This window comes from Hippoglossus stenolepis, chromosome 17 (assembly GCF_022539355.2).
Source record: "Hippoglossus stenolepis isolate QCI-W04-F060 chromosome 17, HSTE1.2, whole genome shotgun sequence".
NCBI classification, from domain to species: Eukaryota; Metazoa; Chordata; class Actinopteri; order Pleuronectiformes; family Pleuronectidae; genus Hippoglossus; species Hippoglossus stenolepis.
In genome coordinates this window covers 19,477,210-19,501,719 of record NC_061499.1, presented here as the reverse complement: position 1 = coordinate 19,501,719, position 24,510 = coordinate 19,477,210, and the positions used below count along the sequence as shown (strand labels likewise).

Sequence of the window (24,510 nt, the reverse complement as noted above, 5' to 3'; positions counted from 1 at the left end):
TGACCTTGATCCGAAATGAATGCACTTGCCACATAACCACGCACACAAACACAGGTCAAGGGGCAGTGGTGTATTGTTCCTTGTGGCTTTTCCTGCACTGTCTCTCTGAGGGTTTTCCAGACCCCCCCCCCCTCCTGTCATGGATTAATTGGATTTTTGACCCAGTTCCAGTTTGCTCCCCTCCTTCTCCTCGTGCTCCGCTTGGGTGCTGACATGAGATGGTGTAAAATGCTTGTGTGTGGGTCATCAAATGTGTGTGGAGGATTTAGTGCAGTCGCCGGCTGCCTCGTTTCCAGTCTGTTGGGACGCTTTGTCTCCCGGCCGCCCTCCTCGTCACTCCCCCCATAGGAGGGCAGCAGCCAGCGAACAAAAGCCGGACTCCCCGTTTGAATGCCACCATGCACGCACGCACGCACGCAACACACACACACACACACACACACACACACACACACACACACACACACACACACACACACACACACACACACACACACACACACACACATCCCCCCTCCTTCCCCTCTCAATTCCAGCCACTTGCTGCCTTGTCACAACTATAACAGCCAGTGTCACTACCACTGCCGTTGTTCCCCTGGCATTTTGGGACCACGCTAGGGGGCTGCTGCCGTTGAGTTCATCTGTAGTGCACTGCACAGAGAGCCAGTAAAGGAGAGGGAGACAAGGAATTATCCGGCCTGTATTTGAAAACTGGTGTCTCTCTCTTTTATTTGTTATTCTACCTCTGCCGCCCTAAATCAAGCCCCGGCTCTTTCTAATAAAACTGATCAGAGGGCTGTCGTGGGATGCCTGCGCGGGTTTTTGTGTGGGTGATCGTGCATTATTGTGGAAAGGTCCTTTTCTTGTCTGCAGTTAGTCATTCTCTCTGGGGCAAATTTCACAATGGAGTGCGTGACCTTGCGACGAACACGCTTCGGTCTCCTCTTTTGCAGGGAAAAAAAGTAATGAATGTAATTGCCGCAACTTTGTGTGGATATTTCCCCGTGGGTTTCCGGACGGATTTTTCATCTTGGTTTGCTTGTAATTACAGACCTGAGGGCTGCAGCGCGTGCAGGGTCAGATTCTGCAGTCCCTTTATGGACATTTGTCTGCTCTCCCACCGTGATTTGTAGTCAGTCAGTCAGTCAGGCTCTGCTCCCACCGTTAGCAAAATCCAAGGATTAAGAGTTTTGCTCATAAATGTCAAATGATAGATTTGAGAACATTGTGCTTTCCCCTCCAACTTCAGCCAAGATGCTTATTATGCTGATTTATTACTATTGATTTCAATTTCCAAGGCTTTGTTTGCTGGAAGCTGTACCATTAAAACTGCAGCCACGCAGGATATGAATCAAGATCCCTGAGGTTACAAACGGCTTTCAATTGTGTCTTGCAGAGGAATGACTTTTGAATGAGCAACATTGTGTGTGGGTTCGCATGTGAATGCCGGATTTTTGTTTGGCTCGTTTGAATCCCGCACCCCGGCTATTGGCTGGTTTTGTGTCTCCTTGCAGCCAATGGGTTTGAAGCGTGGGTGATTTCGAATCACTCACAGCCACGGCGTTGTGTGTGGTACGTTAAGCCGTTACTCCCTTTGCCTGAGTCCCAAAGGGGTTTGAAAGGCCCCTTGTCAGTTAACGGTTTTCCTTTCAATGACACATTTAAAATTTAAAACGCCCTGCTTCTTTATCCAACAGGGGGCCATGTGTTTTGGGATTTGGGACACATGCAGGCTCATTTGAAGGGCCTTTGTGAATGTTGAAGGCCAGCATTAGTGTGCCCCCTAGTGCCAGTCTGAAGCCCCCAACCATGTCTAATAACAGACTGAGGACAATTTTTTATTTTTTATTAAAACACATACATTTATCTTGTTATCTGAACTTTTTCTTATCTGATGTTTTGAAGTTAAGACTCTGTCAAGTCAGGTTTAAAGGGGTCTCGGGGATGTAAAAAGTGGATCATCATCCTGTAAAGTTGTGCCACCTCTAATATAATACAAAGATTATAACTGTTTCATTTTGCACATGTTGTAGAAGTAATTATTACTTTTATAGTTATTATTATTTTACTGGGTTTCAGCTGGGGTTGGGTATCATTTGAATATTATTCATTTGTGTTATCGATTCACTGTTCTGATTCCAAAATGGTTAAAAAAAATATTGCAAAATATCTTTTTTAAGTGTCAATTTGCTAAGAATTTACACTGAAGAACATTCACCATGTAAAAAACCTTTGGTTGCTTGTCAGCGACAGGATTTACTTTTGACTTCTTGTGAACCTGGCACAAAATGGCCTTGACCCATTCAACATCTCAGAGCTCCTTCCCCACACTGTAAGGACACTGAGGTCATCTGAGCAGCGACTGCTGTCTGTCACCAGATCAAGGACTGTGTTTTATGGGGACCTTCTCCATCACTGCCCCAAAATTCTGGCACTCCTCCCTCCCTGTGTTACTTTGGATCAACAACGTTAGTTGAAATAGTATATATTAGAATTTCTTAAAAAATTAAATAAAAATGTATGATGCACAGACACGTGCATTTAAACAAGGAACATTTAGAAAGATCAGGGTACATCAGAGACACATAAACAGGCAGTTGTATTGCTGAAAAGTTGCAATTTTTGTGTACGTGTGTGTATGGTCGGTGACTTATGGAGAAAGACAGAAAGCTAGAGAGAGAGCATGTGATATATAATGCACCCTCTTGAGTGAGGGAATGTGAAACACTGGCTGTTTGTGCAGACTTTATTTTGTACTGATATAAGTATTACAGTATAGCACTGGGACAGAGATGGAAGAGTGGACAGCTGCAGAGAAGGATTTATTTTTCTGAGCCTAAATGCAATCACCCTGCTTTCTGTCCTCCCATGCTCTTTTTCTCCTTCTCTTCTTCATCTTCTTCCCTCCCTCTTTCTTTGACCTTCTCTCTCCCTCCCTCCCTTTCTTCCGCCCTCCAACCCTCTGTCCATCTTTCACACTGTTATGACGTTAGCCATAAGTGCCTCATAGTTGTTACTGTTGTTGACAGGTCTTGGCAGATATGTAGCCAAACTCCAGGTTTTTGTTTGTTTCTTAGTTTTTTAAGGGTGTTACTTTAGAAGTTACAATCCCCAACCCTGGTTACAATACAAAGGTTTCATGCTCTTAAACTACGGAGACCCACAGTGTTCAAACTTAATTTATTAAATAAGTCACATGAATGTTATATGATTGAGTAAATACAAAGATGTAACCCTGAAATGTATGTACATTATTTTAAATGCTTCTAAAATACTTTTTAGTGATTTTCTATATATATATATATATATATATAGGATGTTGAGTTAATCTGAATGAGCTAACAGCCAATCAGCAAACTGGATTTGCCCTGATTGTCTTGATTAAGAGACAGCTGTATGCAATGTTTATTTACAGACAGAATATATACCTATAATAATATGCATAGTACTATTATTTAATATATGTATGATATAAATATATCGTTTTTCCCAGTGTTTGCTTATTGTGCATTTTATACGTTCTTTTAAAAAAAATCTAATTTTGAACCTTTTGGGTCATATTTATGCTGATCTATTGCTTTTCAGTAAATATATTTATGGTGGAAACACTACATATTTCACTGTTCTTTGTGAATTGATTATATTATGTATGTCAGGAGCTCAAATCAAAACATATTTTCTTCTGCGTTCGACTTAAAAACCCTGTGTTAGACAAAACTGTTACTGTCCAACTCCAGGCGTTGCTGCTGTTGTTTCAGATTTTGCATCTATTATTTCAGCACCCCCCCTGCCCACTGACGGACAATATGTTCCTGGGGTCAGGGCTTCATATCTCGGCGTAGGGGGGGACAGGTGGAGGAAAAGAAGTGCTGGCCTTTGCATCTTGAAGGTGATGTGGTCCAGATGGTAGCCTCTCCTTCAGTTGCACTCTGCACGTCCGCCACTGGCTCTCAGGTCGACTGTAAAAGATAGGGTCTTATCGCAGCCGCTCTATGTGTGGCTGTGGGTGGAGGGGGTAGCTGGGAGTGGGCCTGCAGTGACCTGCAGTGGGCCTTGATCCAGCCTGCCAAATCCAATACACCCTCCTCTCCTCCTCCTCTTTCGCACAGATGCTGCAGCTCTGCACTGCACCAACTGATGAAAATCTGATTTTAGGCTATTGGCCTCAAACTTCCCACCCACTTCTCACTATCACTTCCCTATCAGTGAAGGGCAAATACAGCCAAGAAGCAGGCTTATCTCAAGAGGAGATGGGTTTGGGGAATGAAAGGCTTTGTTTGTCTTTGCCAAGCAGAACAACGGAAGCTGAGGACTCAGGACGGCTCCTCTGCAGGACCCGGTTTTATCGACTGGCGTCTTCCTCCTTTTACCTCGGGTTACACTACCTGAGTACTCATTCTCATGTTGCATTGTGTCATGTGCCTTGCACTTACAGGATATTGTAGGTCTCCTCTTTCCCTAATCTCTTGGTAGGACTTGATGATGAGAGATTTCAGGGTCCTGTGTGTGATGGAGCCTGTTACTGTGCAGACCCCAAGAAACACCCAGTAGGAGTCATCAAGAAAGTGATAATGAGTCTGTCTGGAGAAGATGCTTTCTTTCTGAAGGATGTGTTTTTTCCCTCTCGCCTTGAAGGACCACAGTCACATCCATTTGTCTTAATCAAGAAAGCCGTTCTGTAGCTTTCCTAGGCACAGAGAGAAAGTAGATAAAAGCCACACTCAGATAATGTGTATTTTTCACTCGTTTCACTTCGAGCTCTAGTTTCCATTTCTCATTCATGGACAATTTGTCACAGTTTCAGGTTTACATTCCTTTAAACCTTTGAGCTCCCTTGACAACTAGTGTGTGGAGGGAAAACAGCTTTATGATTGACCTGCAGCCACAGAGAACCACTGCGGCTTAAACAATCTCGAGAAAAAATTACATAAAGCACAACTCAAGTAATCATAGAGGAGAGACCTCATCCTTCAAATGAAGACAAAGTATTAGTTTATATCATAGTGTTGTTTTCTTATGATGATACATTTAGTTAAAAAAAATTGTATATTTATAGTTTTCTAAATAAATTGAATGATGCACAGTAACTTCAATTGTTGATTACATACTATGTGCTAGTGCATATAAACTGTTTTCAGACATGACCTCTGGAAAATATCTCTTTCCCAGAGTTTGCCTTTCACCTAGGCAGAAAGCAGCAGCAGATTCTGAGTCTGACGCATTCACAATAAAACTGAAATCTCCTGAGTGTCCAGCTGAAGGGTGGCATCTGTGTAGAGCAAGTAGGAGGCGGGACATAACATACACATCTCAGCACCTCAACACCGCCGTCAGCACTTATCACCAAAAGCTCTCGGATCTTTTCGTCTCTCCAAGTTGACATCTTTGTCGGCGTCATGTATGGCTCCTCCTTTTCCTCCTGAGATATTTGTGTTCTCTTCTTTGTTAGAAATGTCATCAACGCAGCTCACTCTGACTTTCTTCTAAGATTTTACCTGGGGCTGGCAGGAAAACTTCCAGAGAAAGTCCACATCAACGTTCTCACATACAGCCCCTGGATCATTTCAGGAGACTATCTGCAGTTCATTGCATGTCTGAAAGCAATTTGACTTAGATAAGAGTAAGACTTAACTTGTCCATCAATTTTCTTTATATTGTAATCAAAACAAAACTACATTGTCATATATTGTACTGAACAAACAACAGCATTCCCCAACTTTGCCCGGCCTTTGCATGTTTATTGACTAGATTCCTCGGGCCCCTGCCCTTGCTAATGGCCATTTATAGCCAAGTATATTTCCTTCTGCTCATCATAGATTGAAAGGAGATTAGGAAATACAACTTTGCGCTATTGATATAAATAAAGATATGATTTTTTTTTTTTAAGATCAACAAACATTATTTTTTTATGCACCAGAAATGTTATTTCTTCCCATCTAGTTAATCATGTGATAATCTCTCAGATTTACCTCGACACCACTTGGTTGCTGTAGATAAAAACATAAGAAAACATTTTTCATCTCTGTAAATGTTGGTAATGTTTGCAGATGAATGTACTATAGATATTTCCTCTCACGGGAGGAGGCACCTTGTGTACGTGATCTACTACAATGAAATAGAGCAAAGGGAAGGACCAGGGCCTGTGAAATTGCGTTCTCTGTTTACTAAATGACCAGAGATCTTATAAGAAATAGAGCAAACTGTAACACTGGCTTGAAGAGCAGAGAGTGCACCAGCTCCCAAAAGGCCTCGGCGATGCAGAGATGAAACAAACACTAGATCACAGGAGTTTAGATGAAGAGGCTGAGGGCGGGTGTATCAAGATGCAGCAGAAGGGCAGTGAGCTGGTAGTGGTTTGAGGGAGGATAGTCAGCCCACACGTTGTCGCTGCACGGCTGCTAATGCACTATTGATTTCTGCCACAGAGAAGATTCCCCCGCATCCTGCATCCTCCTCCAAACCACACACATCTCTGTCAGCTGGCCCGGACTCCGACTCCGGACCGGTGTTTCAGGCCCGAGGTCAGGATCAAGATGAGATTTATTTTTGGGGAACCCTGAATCCATGCTGCAAGCAAGTACCAAGAAGTCCATCGTTTTATTACTAAACACAGCTTCTGGGGAGGTGGAGCTGAAGTGTGGGCAGTCAACAAGCTTGTCAATGAGAAAAGTTTGGCTGCAGCAAAACTTTTTCATCAGCATCGGCCACAGGCAGCCAATCAGATTACTTCTCTACCCTGATCTCCTGCTGGGAAATGCTCTTACTGTGTTCTAGGAACAGTAGTTGAGCATGAAAAGTACAAAATGAACAATATCACATTTTTCTCCACGCAAATGTTAGTCTAGGCTGTAGGAATAATTACTTTGAATGGTGGGTGGCTAATTTTCTTATTTTATATGAAAAACAGCAACATTTTCAGCATTCTCTACCTATTCTCTTAGTATGAGCCATCGCTGCTACCCCTCTAATGACATTAACACTGGCTGCTCAACAAGAGGCAACCATTGTATATTGATTAATTAAAATATTGAACTAACTCACTTTGTGATGTGATCATTGAAACAATAATAAACACTTGGTTAACGTCAGCGAGGAAATGTGATCATGATTCAAAGACACTTTTGACTGTTGCTTGGTAACAGCAAACAAACAGCATTTTCCTGTGTTTAAGTGTCATTACGTCGTGATTATTATGGCTGCTGCAACGTTTTGTCATTTAAACGTGTTAATCATGTGTAATTCTCGGGCAAATGTTGGAGCGAAGATTTCCTGATCCTGTTGGTTTTCATGGGACACGATGTTACCATAATAATAATGCCAAAATTTCCGATTACTGAAAGTTTTATCTCTATAAACAGATTCTACTTTGACTAATCACGTTTGAGCAGGCTTTGGTCGCCGGCAGGTAAACAGCCCGTGTGGAGATCAAAAGAGGCAGAACACATTGACCAAAATGCATCGGCTCTCTGCTTTTTAATGTATCTGCATTCATATGCTGGTAGTTTTTCATGGAGTCTAGCCGAAATGTCGTCTGGACCTAATACACCTACAAAAAGAATCGCGGTTTGTTTTTTGTGTGGAGAAACGTTTGACTCCTGTGATAAAAGATATTAGCTGGACCGTAAACAGCGTTTGGCAAACGGTAGACAGGGTCTTGGCCCGGATATCTAAAGTGCACAGACTATTGACCGCTGCACCCATAGGCTCATTCGTGGTCGCATGATAGTCGATGGGCTCTGAAATCACTGAGAGACAAATCCCCTTTTCTGTTTTTGTGAGGTTTCCAGTTGAATGAGGTCTGCAACAGCCGAAGCGACATATAGGCTACCAATGAATTTGGCTTCTCTGAACTGATGCGTCTCCAGCAGATACATATTTCTGTGAGCTAATGTTTAATTTTAGTATGCATTTGAGATCAAGGGTTCGGGAATGAATGAGCTCCTCTCCAGTTGGTGCCTGTGTGCACTGTGCAGCATAAACACAGCAGCAGCAGCAGCAGCTCAAGTTTTAGCGCTGCAGCAGCATGTGCACACACACTAAAAAGGCAACATTGTTGGCACATTTCACTCACTATCTGCTGCTAATCGGTGCATCCTGGAAGCGCCAGTGTAGGAATACAGTAATGACTCTGTAGTTGTCAGCGGTCTCCAGGTTGTCTGCCGGGCTCTTGAGTCTCACCTGGGGAATTCATTAGCCGGAGTTGTCAGCTGCAGTCAGACTCGTATTGTTCGCGGGCTGTTTAGGCTCTGTCAGTATCGCATTCATGACCAGCTGCTGTTGGTTTGCAGATTTCCCATTTGCACGGTGTAAGCACTGTGTCACTTTGTAAATGGCAAAATCTGCATCGCCTTTTGGCTCCAGTAAACAAGTCCCAGCCGCAGTGAGCAGATGACACACTGCAGCCACAGATATAAAGCGGAGCAAACAGTGAGACCAATCTGGGCCCGGCCAATCATCTACGCTCGCCGCACTTCACTTCTCTTGTATGTGCAATATCATCTGAGGTCACTATGGCTCTGGGTTGCAATATCAGGAAAAAAAAGAGGAACAAAAGACAGAAAGCAGATGAAGATCTGAAAGACCAAATTCACAGACCAAATTGAAAATCTAGGATGACCTTCTCCAAATGCCCTGGAGGAGCAGGGTCGGGGAAAAAAGCCCGGCTCGCTCTCACCAATCATGCAATCTCGATGAACCTCACCAGGAGCCAGACTGTTAACTGTTACTCGCGGCGATTGGAGGTGGAGGTGGTGATGAGAGCTGGACAGTGTAAGATAAAAATTTGATTAAAATGCGTCAGGTTTTGCCTGGCCTTTTTCAAGGAAAGATGGTGTTGTCATTGGGTAGAAAGGGCCCGCCGGAGCTATACAAAGCGTTATTGATGGCGGTGGAGGGAAGCTGACGAAAAATGACGGAGACAAACATAAAGATAAAAGCCCTCGCTATCTCCCCCTCCTTTCTTGCTGCACTTCCCCGCTCCTCTTTTCCACTTTCGGCTCCCCCTGCCTTTTTTCCCTCAGTGTAAGTGTGATAAAAGCAGGCAGACCTATGACTCAGGTTCCCACCCCACATTCTGATATGAATTCAGGGAGCTGAAGCCGTCCCCTAATCTCTTAATGCATGTTCCCTCGCCCTTGGCAGGGTCATGGGAGAAATAGATGGAACCTTATCAGCTTTTATGGATTTATGGAGAATTTCTCTGCACTGGATGTATTTTTTTTCTTACACCAACCTGTGTGTGTGTGCGTGCGCGTCTCCATTATGTGTCTTTGTGCATGTGTGTGTCCTCAAGGATGGTGGGTAAGGTTATCAAAGCTATCTTCATGAATTTGATCAAGTTTCTAATTACTGCATCAATCATGTTGACTTCCTCCATCATGCTAAAATGAAGAGACGCTGGCTTGTTTTTGACGAATTCTTGCCTGTGTTCTAACCTTCAGCAGCTGGTCCCATCTCTTCTCCTGGGCTGCTCTATGATTTAAAGCTGCACCAATCCATATTTTTACACAAACATTTGATCACAAAGGTTTTCACTCCGAGTGAAAAACCCGGAAAGATTCTGCTGTTCCTCTCATTTCTGAAATGATTTGGGTTCCTGGTCTGTGTCGTCACAGTTTTGATTCAATCTCACCACTTTCATCAAGCTCTTTTCCTGACAGCTGCCAGCAAAGAACTTTAAAAAACCCAGTGTACGTGACCTTCCAATTCCCAAACCGAGGCCGGACAAAATTAGATTCTCACTGGAGAATATAGTGGAACCTTTAACAGCTATTTTATTTTTTATTTACTATTCAGGTCAACTGGAAGTCCATGCACTCTTAAGGAAACCTTCATTTTTAACTTTAACTTTTCTTTGAGTTTGTTGAAAACTGTGAAGTTTTCGTGGGTTTCGGACAGACTGTATGCACTGTGTGCCATAGACGGCATAAAAAGGAATCACATGATACAAGATGGGTAATATAGTTACTGTGCAACATGCAGAGTGGTCTATATGTCTCCTAAACTGGCTACACACCTCTGTCTTCAGTTATTTGTCACCACACGTCATTGGTCCACAAAAGATTATTTACCACCATGCGTTTATTCCATAAGACTGGACCAGTAAAAACAGACAATATCAGCTTAATGATCATGGCATTTACTTGCATTGCATTACTTGGGGTCATACACCCTATATTGTACAGAATTACTGACACAAAATAAAAAAAGAGAAAATGAGGCACAAGAGAGGAACATAAATGACTTACATTTATCCTGGGGCCACAAACCTAATTCCAAATGGATGCTAATTTAGCTTTGTGTCTGCTGGTCGTGGAAAACGGCAAATATTTGTGAAGACCTTAGCCATGAAAACGTCACAACGTCAAGGCTCAACTTGTTGTGGTGTCCTTACCAAAAAAACATCAGTGTTGCTTGACAAATATAATTAAGTCGTGTAAAGAATTCAGGGCCCAAACGCAGAACACACCAAGGCACAGAGGCACAGTGACGATAAATTAAAATTGGCAGACGAGCATATGCAAAGGGAGAATCCAGCTCAAAAGACACTGAGGAACACAAGGGAACGGAAGCAGGAGGCAACTCTGGGGAACAGAACAGCAACATGAGGTAACAAAGGGGAGAAGAACAGACGAACGCACACACTGAATACACAAGGGAGGCTCGGATAATTGGACACAGTTGAAACACATCAGGGCGGGACAGACAATCACAAAGGAGGGAAATTTAGACAAATACAGGAAGTAGAACAGACGCGCAGTATATATATATATATATATATAAAACTTTGGAGGGGTATATCAGGACCATATCTAATAGAGGACACGTCATATGAGGATGAACATGTCCTCCACCTTTCTGTGGTGCCTCCTCTGCTGCCTCACTGGGTGAGTCCACAGATTGCATGGTACAAAGTTCCTTCGCTTTGTAGAACCACAAGCCACATTTCAGATGAGTCAGTGTCGTGATCGTCTGCTCAGTAAGGCTTTGCATGCTAACGTCTTCCTCCTTCGAGGCAAAACAACTCTAACATTACCGGCTCACTGAATTGATTGGTCAGTAGGTCACGCTGATAGTGTGCGCCCTCTGCTGGATCAGGAAGTACTCCAGATGGTCTGATGTCAGTACAGTTCGAATATGAACTTCTCCAACTTGTCCAAAAGTGACAAGTTTCTAAGGGTTATATGAGAGAAAGTTGAAGAGCTTGGGTTGTAGCTGCAGGCGGATCAAGTGACAAAACGCTAAACCCAACTCACAATGATTAAAATGTTATTTAGTAACGTAATCAGTCGAACTTTCATTCAGTTGTCAATAGTTATTGTTAAGATATCTATCTCCACCAAGGAGATTTGGTTTTCATCAGCGTTCGTCCGATTGTTTGTTCGTTCACAGGATTACACAATCGAACCGATTTTTAAGATTTTGATTGGGATCTCGGCTTTTTTTTCTCTCTCTTTAACATTGAAGAAAATTGTCCTTGATTTCTCTGAGAACAATTTTTGAATCTTGATAAAAAGAAATGGGTTAGGGTTACCAGATCCACTGAATTTATTTGAGGTTTTATAAGGAGACCTTGGGCCTTGGTGGAGGAGTGCACTCTACTCTGTGCCATTCAAGTTTTCTATGCAGTTGCTCAAAGGTCATCAAACCATAAAGTCAGCTGCCAGTCTATTAGGCACACTTAGCTGACAAAGCTAATACAATGCAGCCTACCTTCATATAAATGGGCTGGCAAAATAATAGAAACAACTGCCAGTCAACAAAAAAAGACATGACTGGAGGATTTATTTAAGTACTTTTTCTTTTTACTTAATTAGTGGGTGTCTCTAATAAACTATCAACTGAGTTTTGCAACTATGACAGTGTTTATTGTTTTAACCTCAATTCTAAATATAGAAATAAAACACATTTAATAATGTCATAAATAGGAGACGAACATTTTTCTCGGTTAGTTTGTCATGGCTTAACATCAGTTTGCACAGATGTTAGCAGAGATGTTCTGAGCCAATCCTGTGGATCAGTAGCTATCAGACTGATCCACACACATTTTAATGGGTTGGTATCGGCTGAAATAATGCAGATTGAATTGCAGTCCTTTTAGATTTGCGTTTTGTCTACCTCAGCCTCTTTGTGTTGCAGCTCCTCTAAGACAGCCGGGCTCTACAGTGCAGCATCCAGCTGCATTAACTAGTGAAATGTGCATGTAAATTATTTAGCCGCAGCAGCAGTAGTAACACCGACACAGAAGCTGTATAAATATACAGATTCATTAAGGATTGACGCTAAGTATCGCTAGCAAAGCAACATTGAAAACGTTCAGCTGCAGCTTCATGTGTTGAATCTGTGCTTAGCATCAATTTTACTTCTTAAAATGACAAATGTCGCCTTCAGTTCCAAAAATCCAACAGAGTGGGACGTCTTCTTTCTCGTGGATCGTACCATGTCAGTCTCAGGGGTGGCATTCACCTCAACGAACTTTCACCATCAATAATTTAAGCCTCTAAACTTTATAATTTTGAACCATGACCTTCAGTATTTGCATTGAGAAGCTCAATAAGTTGAGTTGGAGATAAAATATTCTAGCTCTGTTGTTTCAATGAGGCAGATACGGACACTATTTAATCAGCATTCAAGGAGAGATATGTATCGCATCAGACTCAGTATCATCAGATACCTGATTCACAAGGGAACAGGAGCAAAACAACCTAACAGAGAACACCTTTAAAAGCTACTTTAATAATACTAACATCCTGCCTCTTAATAACTATATCTTCATCATACTTACAAACTTAGATTAGAGCAGCAGTTACCTGACAATTTCGAGCAAAATGTCAAATATTCAAAGATTCCATGGTCTGACATATTTTACAGTGATCAAATAAGTTCACAAAATATTTAGGAAGGTAAGAAATAGAAAAACCTACGTAGAAATGAAACGAGAAAACTATGGTCAACTCTAAAGGGTTGCAGGGGGCTGGAGAGGCGGGGTGCACCCTGGACAAGTCGCCTGCGTATCAAACATACAGATTTAACCTTTCACATCCACATGGACATGCTATTTAGAGTCTCAAATATAACCTTAATCTGCACATAGTCTTTGTGATGTAGCTGGAGTAACTGGAGAAATCCCACACACCGACATGTGGAGAACATGCTCCACAAAGAAGGAACCAGGATTTGAACCTTCTTGTTATGAGGCAAAAGTGCTAACCACTGCACCACCGTGCCACCCCTGTGCCTTTATTAGATTCACTAAATAGGATAAACGTTTAAAGATATTTGCATATAATGTGGAAAAGAGCATTACTGTAGCTGAGGCTGTTTCCTCACTGTATCCCCATCACTCGTCCCAACGCTACCCTGTCATGAGGACAGCTGGAGGCTTGTCCTCCAACGACGAGGGGCTCCAGCTCTCATAGCTGAAGAAAAAGCAATTTAGCTCCAGAGCTCCCCCGAGAAGTCGCACATCAAAGCTGCAGCAGCGGTGGTTGGGCAGGGGGAGGTGGTGGTGGTGGTTGTGGGTGGACTGAGCCCACGCCAGCTCGGCTTCTCCCCTGAGCAGGTGAGGGAAAATATTAGTGTTGTCCAAGAGTACGGCCAGATCTCAAAGGACAGCAGCTGCTTGTTATCATATTCCTGGCAGTTTGACGTCTCCTCCGAGCTTCAGGGGCAGGAAAGATGGAGCCGAGGGAGGGAATGCACAGTGTTAAAGCAGGTTTTTGTGATATGCATTTTAAATCTCTTTATATCCAGGATTACCGTGGATCTGTCCTGATCTGAGACAATAGACCCACCAATTACATGGGGCGTCTCTTATAACTTGGTGAAAATGAGTCCACACATCACCTTGTAATGACACACATTAACACGTATTGTTTTTGTCTTTTCTTAAAAACAAAATGGCTTTTTATTATAAAGTAGGTGGAACATTAATAAGTAATTATATTTATGCTTGTTTGCATGCATTTTGGACTATTTGCACAAAAATGAGGTGGCGATGATAGAGAATTAGAAGGTTGGAAAAATTGGTGTGTACAAAATGAGGTAGATGAGGAAGAAATAAGGAGAAAAAAAAGGATGATGATCCAGGAGGAGGAATGGTGGGATAATTGATAAAAGAAGACAATTCTCACTCTTAAGGCCAGCAGGACTTGGCTTTGAGTATTTTGGGGCCTGTAAACAGTGTGTGTGTGTGTGTGTGTGTGTGTTTGTGTGTGTGTGTGTGTGTGTGTGTGTGTGTGTGTGTGTGTGTGTGTGTGTGTGTGTGTGTGTGTGTGTGTGTGTGTGTGTGTGTGTGTGTGTGTGTGTGTGTTTGTGTGTGTGTACAGTATGTGCCGATATGTATCCTGCATGTCAGTGTGTGAGTATTACAGCCATCTCTCTGGTTTAAGCATTCCCTTGGTTGCCATTATGGTCTAATAACCGTGTCAGTATGATTAATGCAGGAGGCAGGGCTCTGATTGCACTCTCGCTCAACTACAGCGCCTAGGTTACCACACAGCCCACGATCCCGCTCCTCCTCCCCGGCCATTTGGAGCAGCGGCAGCCGTCGCGTCACTGCACGTGGATGTGAAGGTTATACGTGCACTTAGCGTGCGCTCATCCTCCTTTCGGCGGCTTCAAAGAGTCAGTTTGACGATGATTGGGAGATCAAGAAGTAAAGTGTGTGATCCCCGAGGCCACTATAAGCAGTCCAAGGTAACAAACGCAGACAGCCTTAGCTTTTATTGCGTCTCTACATTTTATAGTGTACCAATTATTACACATCAGCGGAGACCAAAACTTTTCAGTGACATTTCAGCTTTTGTCAGTTTGTTTTTTGGAATCTAACTTTTGACACTCCTGACACCCGTCAGTTTTTAAACTGTCAAAACCACCACGACACTAGATGGCCATGCCATTTTCACTTTGTAGTTTAGTGGGTTTCATTCACACTAAGTGCGATTACATTCTTTCGTTTACTGTGTGATGTAGATGGGCGATGTTAAAGTAAAGCTGTGGGCAGCAGGGACAACTGCGGGAAAACAAGTTAACTTATCAGAGCATTTGTGTATTGGAGAGTCCCTTATACCAAACCATGATTCTCTGTACTGACAGACGCGTTGCATTGTCTGCAAAGCCATAGTGGAACACAACCCGAGCAGCGTTTAGGAGGTCTCATGACACCTTCACAGAGAGATGAAAGACATTTTCAGACACGTCGGCTGTTGTCGGCTCTGTTGACGTCTTTGTTGGCGTCTGCTATGTGTATGGCACCACTTTTCGTTTTGTGTCTTCTGCGTGTTAGAAACGTCAACACGACCACTCACTCAATGGGAATCCTCCGAACAATATCCGTCCGTGTTCTCACATGGGCTTGGACATTTTTCCGATATTTTAATAGGGGGCTGGCAGAAGAAACTCTGGACATTGTCGGGTGCCTCTGATTCAGAAATTTTGCGTTTTCACATAAACCCACTCTGGAAAATGTCAGGACATTATAGTCGATTGTTATTTGTTTCTATTTCCTTTTTGATCATGTCTTGTCTGTTGTATGTCTGTGATGCTCATTGTCATTCCTGATCATGGAAGTCTGTCTCTGGCCCTTCCTGTTTTCTTTTTGTGTCTGTATAATTGTTTATTCACCCGTCTTATCTTAAAATGGTTTTGAAGTCAATTTGATCAGGCACTAACTTGTCGTAGTGGTTCATCTGTCACTCCATTTCTCAAATGCCTGGTCCTGTACTATGAAACTTGAGTGTGGGGGGGTGTATAAATCTCCTGACTGAATGAAATCAGAATCAGACTTTTCAAGATCAAGAGTATAAAGCCAAATTGTAGCTCAGTAAAAAATACTTTGAACCTTGCGAAACTAACAGAAACTGAAAATAGCAAGAATTCTATGGAGTTTTGGACAGTGCAGCTGGTGCTCCATTCAAGTGATTGATCGGCTTTGTTTCCTGTTCATGAAACCCGCTCAGACTCGGAGCCCAACAGAATGAATCACCACTTGTGGCTGCAACGGCCACTACGACTCAGGGAAGGTTCCACAGTGTTGCTTTAAGCAGGCGTCTAATCGTGGCAAACCTCCCCATTTAGTTCCCCCACTCTCCACTGCCGCGCTTCTCTTGTGGCCAGGAGATTTCTGAAGTGCAGCCGGGATGAGAGAGGCAGCAGTGACTCTGTGAACCGAAGTCCAAAAATGAAAGCCCAATCTGAATCCCTTCGCTGCAGCTTTGAACACATCAGATCTGAGGCTGTGCTGCAAAAGTGATGGAAGCCCACGTTAAGGCAGGAAGCTGGGGGGAGCAGAGACGGACCAAAAACAGACAAATAGCCAGAGAGGGCTGCACAGATATTCTGGATAACAACCTTGAGCCTGTCAGATTTTGCTCTCTCGTTCTTTTTAGGGATTTAAAAAACAAAAAGAAAGCAGTCGTTCTTCAGCGGCTGAAAACTAACATGACATTTCTATCCTGGGCTGAGGTGTTACAGGTGAAGCCTTAAGAGTCGGATCTTGTTATTTTTTTCGTATTTCAGGTCACTAAGCTCTGCCTGACAGGTGGATGTGCTGAAACGTTATTTGTGAAGTGCACTGTGCAGGTATAGCAGGTGCTGTTTTGACCAAGTAGAGTGTTACTTTTTGGACAAGGTCATTCTATTTTATCAGGACTAAACTTCCAATCAGCTCTTTATTCTTACAGGTTATCTCAATAAGCCGTCTCTGGGAGTCGACCAATGATGTTTCAACAGTAACATGAGCAGTATTTGAATTGATACTAGAGCAAAAGTACATACCGTCGTCTAACCTGTCCTTCTCCTCCAGGGTCCTTCATGATGGTCAATTCCTCGCAACATTTCGGGGGCCAGCGGGCTCAGCTGCTCCTGCTCCCGCTCAGCGAGAACGACACCCACTGCATCCAGTTCAGCTACTTCCTGTACAGTCGCGACGGCCACAGCCCCGGGGACCTACAGGTCTACATTCGGGTCAACGGGGGCCCCAAGGGCAGCGCTGTGTGGAATATCTCGGGCTCCCAGGGACGCCAGTTTCACCAGGTGGAGCTCGCCGTCAGCACCTTCTGGCCCAGCGAATACCAGGTAATGACACGAGGGCGGCACTGGCCTGCAGTAATCACTTGCATTGCTGTTAAATAATGTCGTTTTTAAATCTAGTTTGCAGACAGACTGGAAGATCAGCTGATTTTGGCAGGAATCTGGGACTTTTGCCATGGCACTGATTTTTTTTCTCCATCAACAGCGCTCTACACTGCCCTCAGTCCAGCTGTTTATGAAGCATTTTGTCAGAAATGTAACCTAGTTTGTAATTATAGATATGTAAATTGGATCCAAACAAACAGCACAGCCCACACCAATATATGTCCAAATATATAAAAAAAAAAAACTGTCAAAGCTCCCCTTATTTAAGATTATTTTTTTATTACATGGAAGAGGAACATTTGTAGCTGGTGCCCAGTTTTATTTAGCAATGGCAGATTTTACCTTTGAAAACCTTAAGAAATAACTGTCTTCTGCAGCGTTAAGGAGACATTTACAAGGAAGGGAGGATCCGAGGAAAGGCATCACGGAGTTGTTTCATCGAGAACGTAGTATCCAGGGTGTTTGATAGCAGGATATCTTGGCGTCTGCTGCTTTAATATGAACTTTTTTATATTTAATCTGTCCCTCATTAGTCCACTGTTTTATGGAATACTTATTCTAAAGTACTGGAATAACCCTTCAAATATTCAGTGTTGTTCTTTTAGCAGGGCTGACACTGTTAGTTAACTGATATGTAACTCATTGGTTTATAGAGAGAAATGTCACATCGTTATAATAATTGATGTCATTTTAGACAGGTACACACACACACACACACACACATTTGCCCTTCTTTGACTTTAATCAATATAAAATGAACATATTTGATGTCAGCCTTCTTTAGTAAGAATTCAATGTGGGTAGGTAGTTAGTCTTAGGTAAAAATTGTAATGGACCTTTTTTATTATGTAATAAATTTTATAGAATAAAACTAAAATGATTGCTGAATAAATAATTGGTGATTTACCTTCTAGCTGCTCATCAGTGGGTTGGTTGCTACATATTAAGGATAATGATGCTCATAGATTGATTATATATGATACAAAGTGGAGTTGATGAGGATCAGGCCTGAATAGAACATTTTTATTTTTATTTAATTGACCTTAAATCACAATATTGTTTGGATAATCAATGACCGATTCTTAAAATCCCAAGATTGATCTTTGCAATTTGCTCCTTCTCTCCGTAAACATGAAGGCAATGTTTTATGTATATGCACTGGTTACTTAGTGGTCCGGTTAGTTCTCTGTTCGTGTCTGATGAAGAGAAGTAAGCTCCGGCCACAGCAGGCGACTGAACAGTGTGTGTATTGTGAACATCAGCTCTCCAGCTGTCTGCAGACATCAGGCTTATGTCTCGTCATCACAAACAGTTTCTGTCCTGTATGTGCTTAAAGTGATCATTAAAGTGGATGTCTGTATTTAGCTGAAGCATCTGTTAGTGTATGGGACTGCATTTACTTCTTAAAATATGCATCATGATGATAACCTTGGAAGTGGTGAGCCTCTTTTTATCATTCTTACTCAACTATTCTACTCAAAACGCTGTTTTGCATTAACACCAGGAAATATTTTTGCTAATAATGTGCATTTTACTCAGTTTTATTGTTAGCAAAGAAGAGTGTTGCTCCTTTGGTAAAAGTAGAAGATATTTAAGCTTTCAATAATTTTTTTTGAGACATTGCATATAATCGATAATCAAATCAAATGCAAGTGAATCAATAGAAGATTAATCAGTCAGGTTGAATGGTTAGATCAGGGCTGCTGTCCAGCTGAAGTGAAGATGTTAAAATCCACCGACACTATTATTAGGGATTTTAGTGACCTCATGCTGGGAAGAAATCATGTAGTGTTGTGTAAAATTACCAATAATGATGGCTAGCAAACTGTAATCAAAAACAAACTAAATGACTTAAGGTTTCTATTTTAAATGAGTGAAGAGTTTTGTCTGACGTCAGCTGCTTTACATAACATTACCACAGCATTGCACTGAACAGTAATATGACTATATTTGTAGCCATGGAAGTTGTCTGGCTCATAAATAAATAAAACCAGTGAGAACAGTGTAGGATTTGGGACTTTTCAGCACAGATGTCACTGCATCAAAAAGGTGACAGCTTCTGGTTGGCTTGTGTGTTTGTGTTAGACCATGTGACGGTGTTCATGTATTGTCAGGTCTTCTACGCTAGCGCTCTAATCATTACTCTCAGTGGTTCACTGTGTTGTTTAGTGTGTTTATTCAGTTATAACTTCATTCTTCTTCTAAAGAAAGCTGTGCAATCTCAAAGAAAGTGTCATTTCTGCAGTCTTTCTACATTTCAGCTGGTCTTTAGCTTTTCCATAAGCTTTAGTCCGGTCAACTATATGTAATAATTGTGATGTGTATCAATGTAAAAAAGAATAGTTTTGTAATATTATCATCCTGATTTCCAGCTTGTTGCCCAGCCCTAAAAATGTCATGGCTCGCTTCATTGAAAGCTTGATGTGCCACTTAGCAAGGCACTAAACCACCAGCTGTCTCACTGAGCTGCTCCGTGGCAACCACACACTGACCCATGGTTGTGTCCAAGTCAGCGCAATATTATCATTCAAACCATATGCAAGAATTAGCAAATTGCAGCAGTCTCATATATCACAGTGGCTCAATAGGCGTATAATTACAGCAGGCATGTGTTTGCGTTGTATCTTTATTTATTAGTCAATTTACCTGCGTGCTGCAGTGTAATCAATATAGCTCAGTTTGATGCCTGTATTGTTGGTGCGGCATTATTAGCATTGTTGTGAAGCTTGTAAGATTCTGATGACTGGATGCAGCCCTGCCTCACCTCATTACAGCCGATAATTTATCCCCTAATGGTCTTTCTTCCCATCAAGCCCGCCACCTCCCACCCCCGCTCCGCCCCACCCAAAACAGGCGTTAATGAGACGGCAATAGCCCGCGTGAGGGACTGTGGGAGCGTGGGTCCGCCGAAACAGTCAATTGACCTCAATTCCATGCGACCCTCGGTGCGGGGGAGCGGGCCAGGTGTTTGCTTCCATAACCTTGGCGCACCCTGGGCCCCATCTCAATAAATCAAGAGCCAGTTAATGAGATTAGAGGGCTGCACAGATCAATGAGGACAGCCTGCACTTTACCATCCTCAGCGCTCCTGTCCTGCGCGACTCTCACAAACAGCCAGACTGATTTAAAGTAATGATTTTCTTCCCTTCTCTGTGGACGTTAGAAGTTTGGCTGCCACGCACCATGGCAGAGGAGGAGGAGGAGGAGGTGGAGGAGGCAGGGGGAGGGTGCTGTCAGCAGGGTTAGCTGAGGTGTACGATCAGACATGTCGGCCCAGGCAGGGAGTTTGCTCAGCGCCGCGGTGTTTGCCACTTGGAAAGACGTGCATAAGCAATGTAATCTACTATTCATGTGATGTATCTCCAAGCTGCCTGATTGATGGGAAGGTGCAATGCTCTAAAGTCCTCCCGCCAGGCAGGTAGGCACAGGACAGATTGCATTGTTTGCCTAATGAACCTGGTTGACTGGCAGCAGGTAATGGAGCAGGTAAAGCTGAGCAGATGAGTGAAGTGGCTTACATGTAGGCCTGGAGGAACAAAGTGTGTGTTTCTGCTGTAAGAGGGACGGGAGTGAGTCCGCAGTGAGGCTCGCTGGCTTTTCAAGTGTTCCCCTCACACGGGAACGCTCCTCCTCTCCTCACCAGCTCCCATATGACTCCAAGCTCCTCGCAGGCCCCACAGGGCTCCTCTCATCCATCCAGTCTCATCGATAAAGATCATTGTCCAGCACTGCTAGCGAACAGATCAGCCCCTGCAGGCTACCAGGGAGCTCTGGTAGAGAGAGTTTGTGTGTGTGTGTGTGTGTGTGTGTGTGTGTGTGTGTGTGTGTGTGTGTGTGTGTGTGTGTGTGTGTGTGTGTGTGTGTGTGTGTGTGTGTGTGTGTGTGTGTGTGTGTGTGTGTGTGTGTGTGTGTGTGTGTGTGTGTGGCTGCTGGAGGAAGTGGTGGTTAGAGATTAAAAAAACTCTTGTAATCAGTGAGCCTTTACACTCCCTCAGGAAAGACTGGCCGCTGCCGAGATGTGTTGGACTGTGATCAGAGGTGTGTTGGTCAATGCCAGTAATTTTGGCTTCCAGATGTCCGATGTTGATAGCGTATTTTGTGCTGTAAATTAGACCAATTTCTGGTTCATGCAGCATTTTATTCATGACAAGGTGGAGGATGTAAATCTGTTTTAGGGAGAGTAAAATCCGTTGGAACTGTGCAAAGAAATAAACTGAAGTCTTAGCATGTCGACCAACTGGCCAATTTAACCATTAAAGTTGCACTCTAGTGATATAGATCTGCACTCCCTTGGGGTTTAGGGGACTCACAAGAGGCAGATTAAAGAAGAATGGTTCAAATTGATTCAGCAGAGGCAGAGACAGCTCAACTCAAATCCCCAAAATACTGGATCCATAACTCAACCAATACCATCTCCTCCTTAGACTGCCTCTGCTTTTTTTTATACTGCCATGTCCCTTATACTCCATCTGTGATATCCTAAAAATAACCCTGATAACATCATCAAGGGTTATTTTCTCTGTTTTAACAAAGCCCCTCCAGCCGAGGACATAAAATAACTGTTTACACAGCTCTGGGAATTTAAGGAAGGGTCCATGATGAGTTAGCTAATGTAATAATTCATTTATTACATGTTATTGTATCTAAATTGACATATCATTTTTCTTATTGCCTTTTAAGTGCGGCAAACACAAGACAAATATACATTTTGTTCTCCAAGCTAACACTTCAGCACTTTATATTTTAACTGGTGTTCAAAACTGCAAGACATAGTCCACAAATTCCTCTTCCTTCCAAAACCTAGCACCTACATTACCCACAATGCAACACAATCATTCAAGTGCATCTAATCTTGGAGCTTCTCACCTCAAGCAGAGATAATGAGTAGTAGCAGTAGTAGTAATAACAGTAATCTGAGTCTTACTAACTGCACCCCTCAAACATTTTTCACAGTTTAAAAGTATTTCTTTTCTCTAGTTACGTTTTTCTTCAAAACGTAAAAAATATCTAGAGAAACAAAACATAAAATGCCTCCGTCCTGCTCCTGTGGTGTCGTCCAAATGTCCGTAACTGCTGCAGTAACTGCAGCTATCGCAAGTTGTCGCTGATATCGTCATGTGCCCCTTGGCAACGTGGCTCCAGGCAGAAAGATATCAGAGGACATTTAGGCTGAATACATGATGTAAGTGATGCTGTTTCGAGTCGAATTCGAATGTCAGGGCTTGTGGACACTTGGATGACACCACAGGAGCAGTGTGGAGGCATTTAATGTCTTTTTATTGTCGTCTTATTTACGTTTAAAGAAGTGGTCACCAGTTACTTCAATTGTATTAGATTTGGCTGCAACACTGTTTACCCCTGAAACCCCAAAAGTGTTTTGTGAACTCAAACACTTCACCCACCCCTCCATCGGCATAGAGGTGAATAGATAATGAGTGCATTTTCTTTTTTGGGTGAATTATCCCTTTTAGCAGCTTTATTAAAGAAATTTAAATAAATAAAAGCACAACATCAAATAGGAACTTTTGGTAACACATCAGCTACTTCGGTTTTCTCTGCTACCAATCGTGGTTTCTCACTGGGAGCAATTGGTGGTGATGCTCACCGACAAGACAGACTGGATGCTACAGCAATGAGACGAGGCGACCAGGTTGAGCCCAATGCAAAGCAAGAGTGAAAAGTGGGACTGCGGGACTGCATTCCACTCTTGGTGAGAAATGGATTGAAGTTTAATAGCAACAACTTATGAGTAGCACCTTTAAAGGGCATGTCCTACAGCTCAGAAATCTGCATTCCTCCTCGCTCTCCTGTCGTCTGGATTGACAGCTTCAGTAGAAGAGAATGTCCTCAGTTGACCATGACTCAGCTGCACACATGCATGTCAGTGAAGCAACCGATCAATGATGACTCACCTTTTGTTTGTCCAATAGCTTTATAGTTTTATGCTACTTTATTTTATGTTAACTCTAAATAAGCGCGATTCCACTGCCTCATGTCATTTTCTGTGCAATGAGTCATCATGTAGTGAGGCCACGCACAATATTACATCATTTATCAACTCCAACAGCATGCGGGCTTATAGTTATATAGAACAGCTGTTGATAGGTTGATTACCTAATTTGTTCTGCTGCACGTCTCCACCTGCCGAACCTCCACTGGCCATCAACCAGATTTGATCCGAGTGTGTCATCTGAGCTGAGTTCATGACCCTGCATCCTCCCAACACAAGGTGCGACTGCCGTGAACAGACGTTTCTATTGGAGAGCGGACTTCAGGCTGTCAGGACTGGTCAGCTTGGTTTTGGGAAGAGGAGAAGAGTTATATAGAGTTGCTATTTTTGAAAAGCTGGCTTTCCCCTCTAGATTTCCTTTTTCTTTCTTTTTCACTGCTCCAGGTTGTTGTTTTCTCCCTGACCACTGTACTCCTTATCTTACTATCTTAAATCCCACGTCACTTTGAAGTCCCCCTCTCTCTTATCTCCCATGTGTTTCTCTCTCTCCTTCACATCCCTATTTTATGACTAATTTTTATATTTATTTATTTTGGAATTCTGCTGCGATTTTCTTGAACATTTTTGATACTACTTACGTATGGTCGGCCTTTTTCCTGAAATAGCTTTTCACTGTATTCTTAATGTCACTCTGTTCTTACTTATCTATAGTAAGGAGTGTACATAATAGTGTTTTATTTGTGGTTGCAGTCACACTGGATTCGGATTGTCAGCCTCACTATAACAGTTTTATCACTGCACCGTGTCAGAGCTGAATGAAGTAACCGCTACTTCACATTTAGAGCGTTTAAGTAGTGAAACACAGGATGACTTTTTATGCATTATCTTTGCCACTGGGTTAGTGCCGACTGTAATTGGTTATCAAAAGTGCCTCTAAAAATCTAAAGCATTCAAAGTTTGTTTTATTTATTTTATTTTTAGACTAAATACTCTCAAATTTGAAAACCTTGAGGCAAAATACAAGTCGGTTGGTCTAAATGTTGTCACTAATGGATTTAATATTCCTATAGTATTCATTTTGGTATGTCATTAATGGATTTTTCTGACAGGATGTTATGCTGGGGCGGGGGACTCGTCTCATTACTTCTGTTCTGAGATGTTAAAATCCTGGCTTCCTGCAACCAATATAAAAAGAATATAAAATGAGATATTCAACATCAAAAATGTATGGAACCGTTTGATAATTCTTTATAAAATGTATAAAATAATGCAATGACTGAAAAATCGAAATAATTACAAGATAACATGCACTTTGGAGATTTAATATTTGAGGGAAAGGCACCCTTTTGGTGGGTTTTATAACCTGCACCACATCATCTCAGCTAAGCACCAAAACCACGAACAAAGAAAACCTCCTGTGTCGT

General features: G+C 42.5%; 1 protein-coding gene across 4 annotated transcripts in view; it reads left to right on the top strand.

Annotated features, from left to right (window-relative positions):
• Positions 1–24,510, top strand: part of ptprua (protein tyrosine phosphatase receptor type Ua) — a 198,892-nt gene that overhangs the window by 78,734 nt on the left and 95,648 nt on the right. For all 4 annotated transcript variants that reach the window (XM_035183324.2, XM_035183323.2, XM_035183322.2 and 1 more), the window contains exon 3: positions 16,805–17,076. In XM_035183324.2, the coding sequence (XP_035039215.1) occupies positions 16,805–17,076 (272 nt within the window). The remainder of the gene's footprint in view (positions 1–16,804; positions 17,077–24,510) is intronic.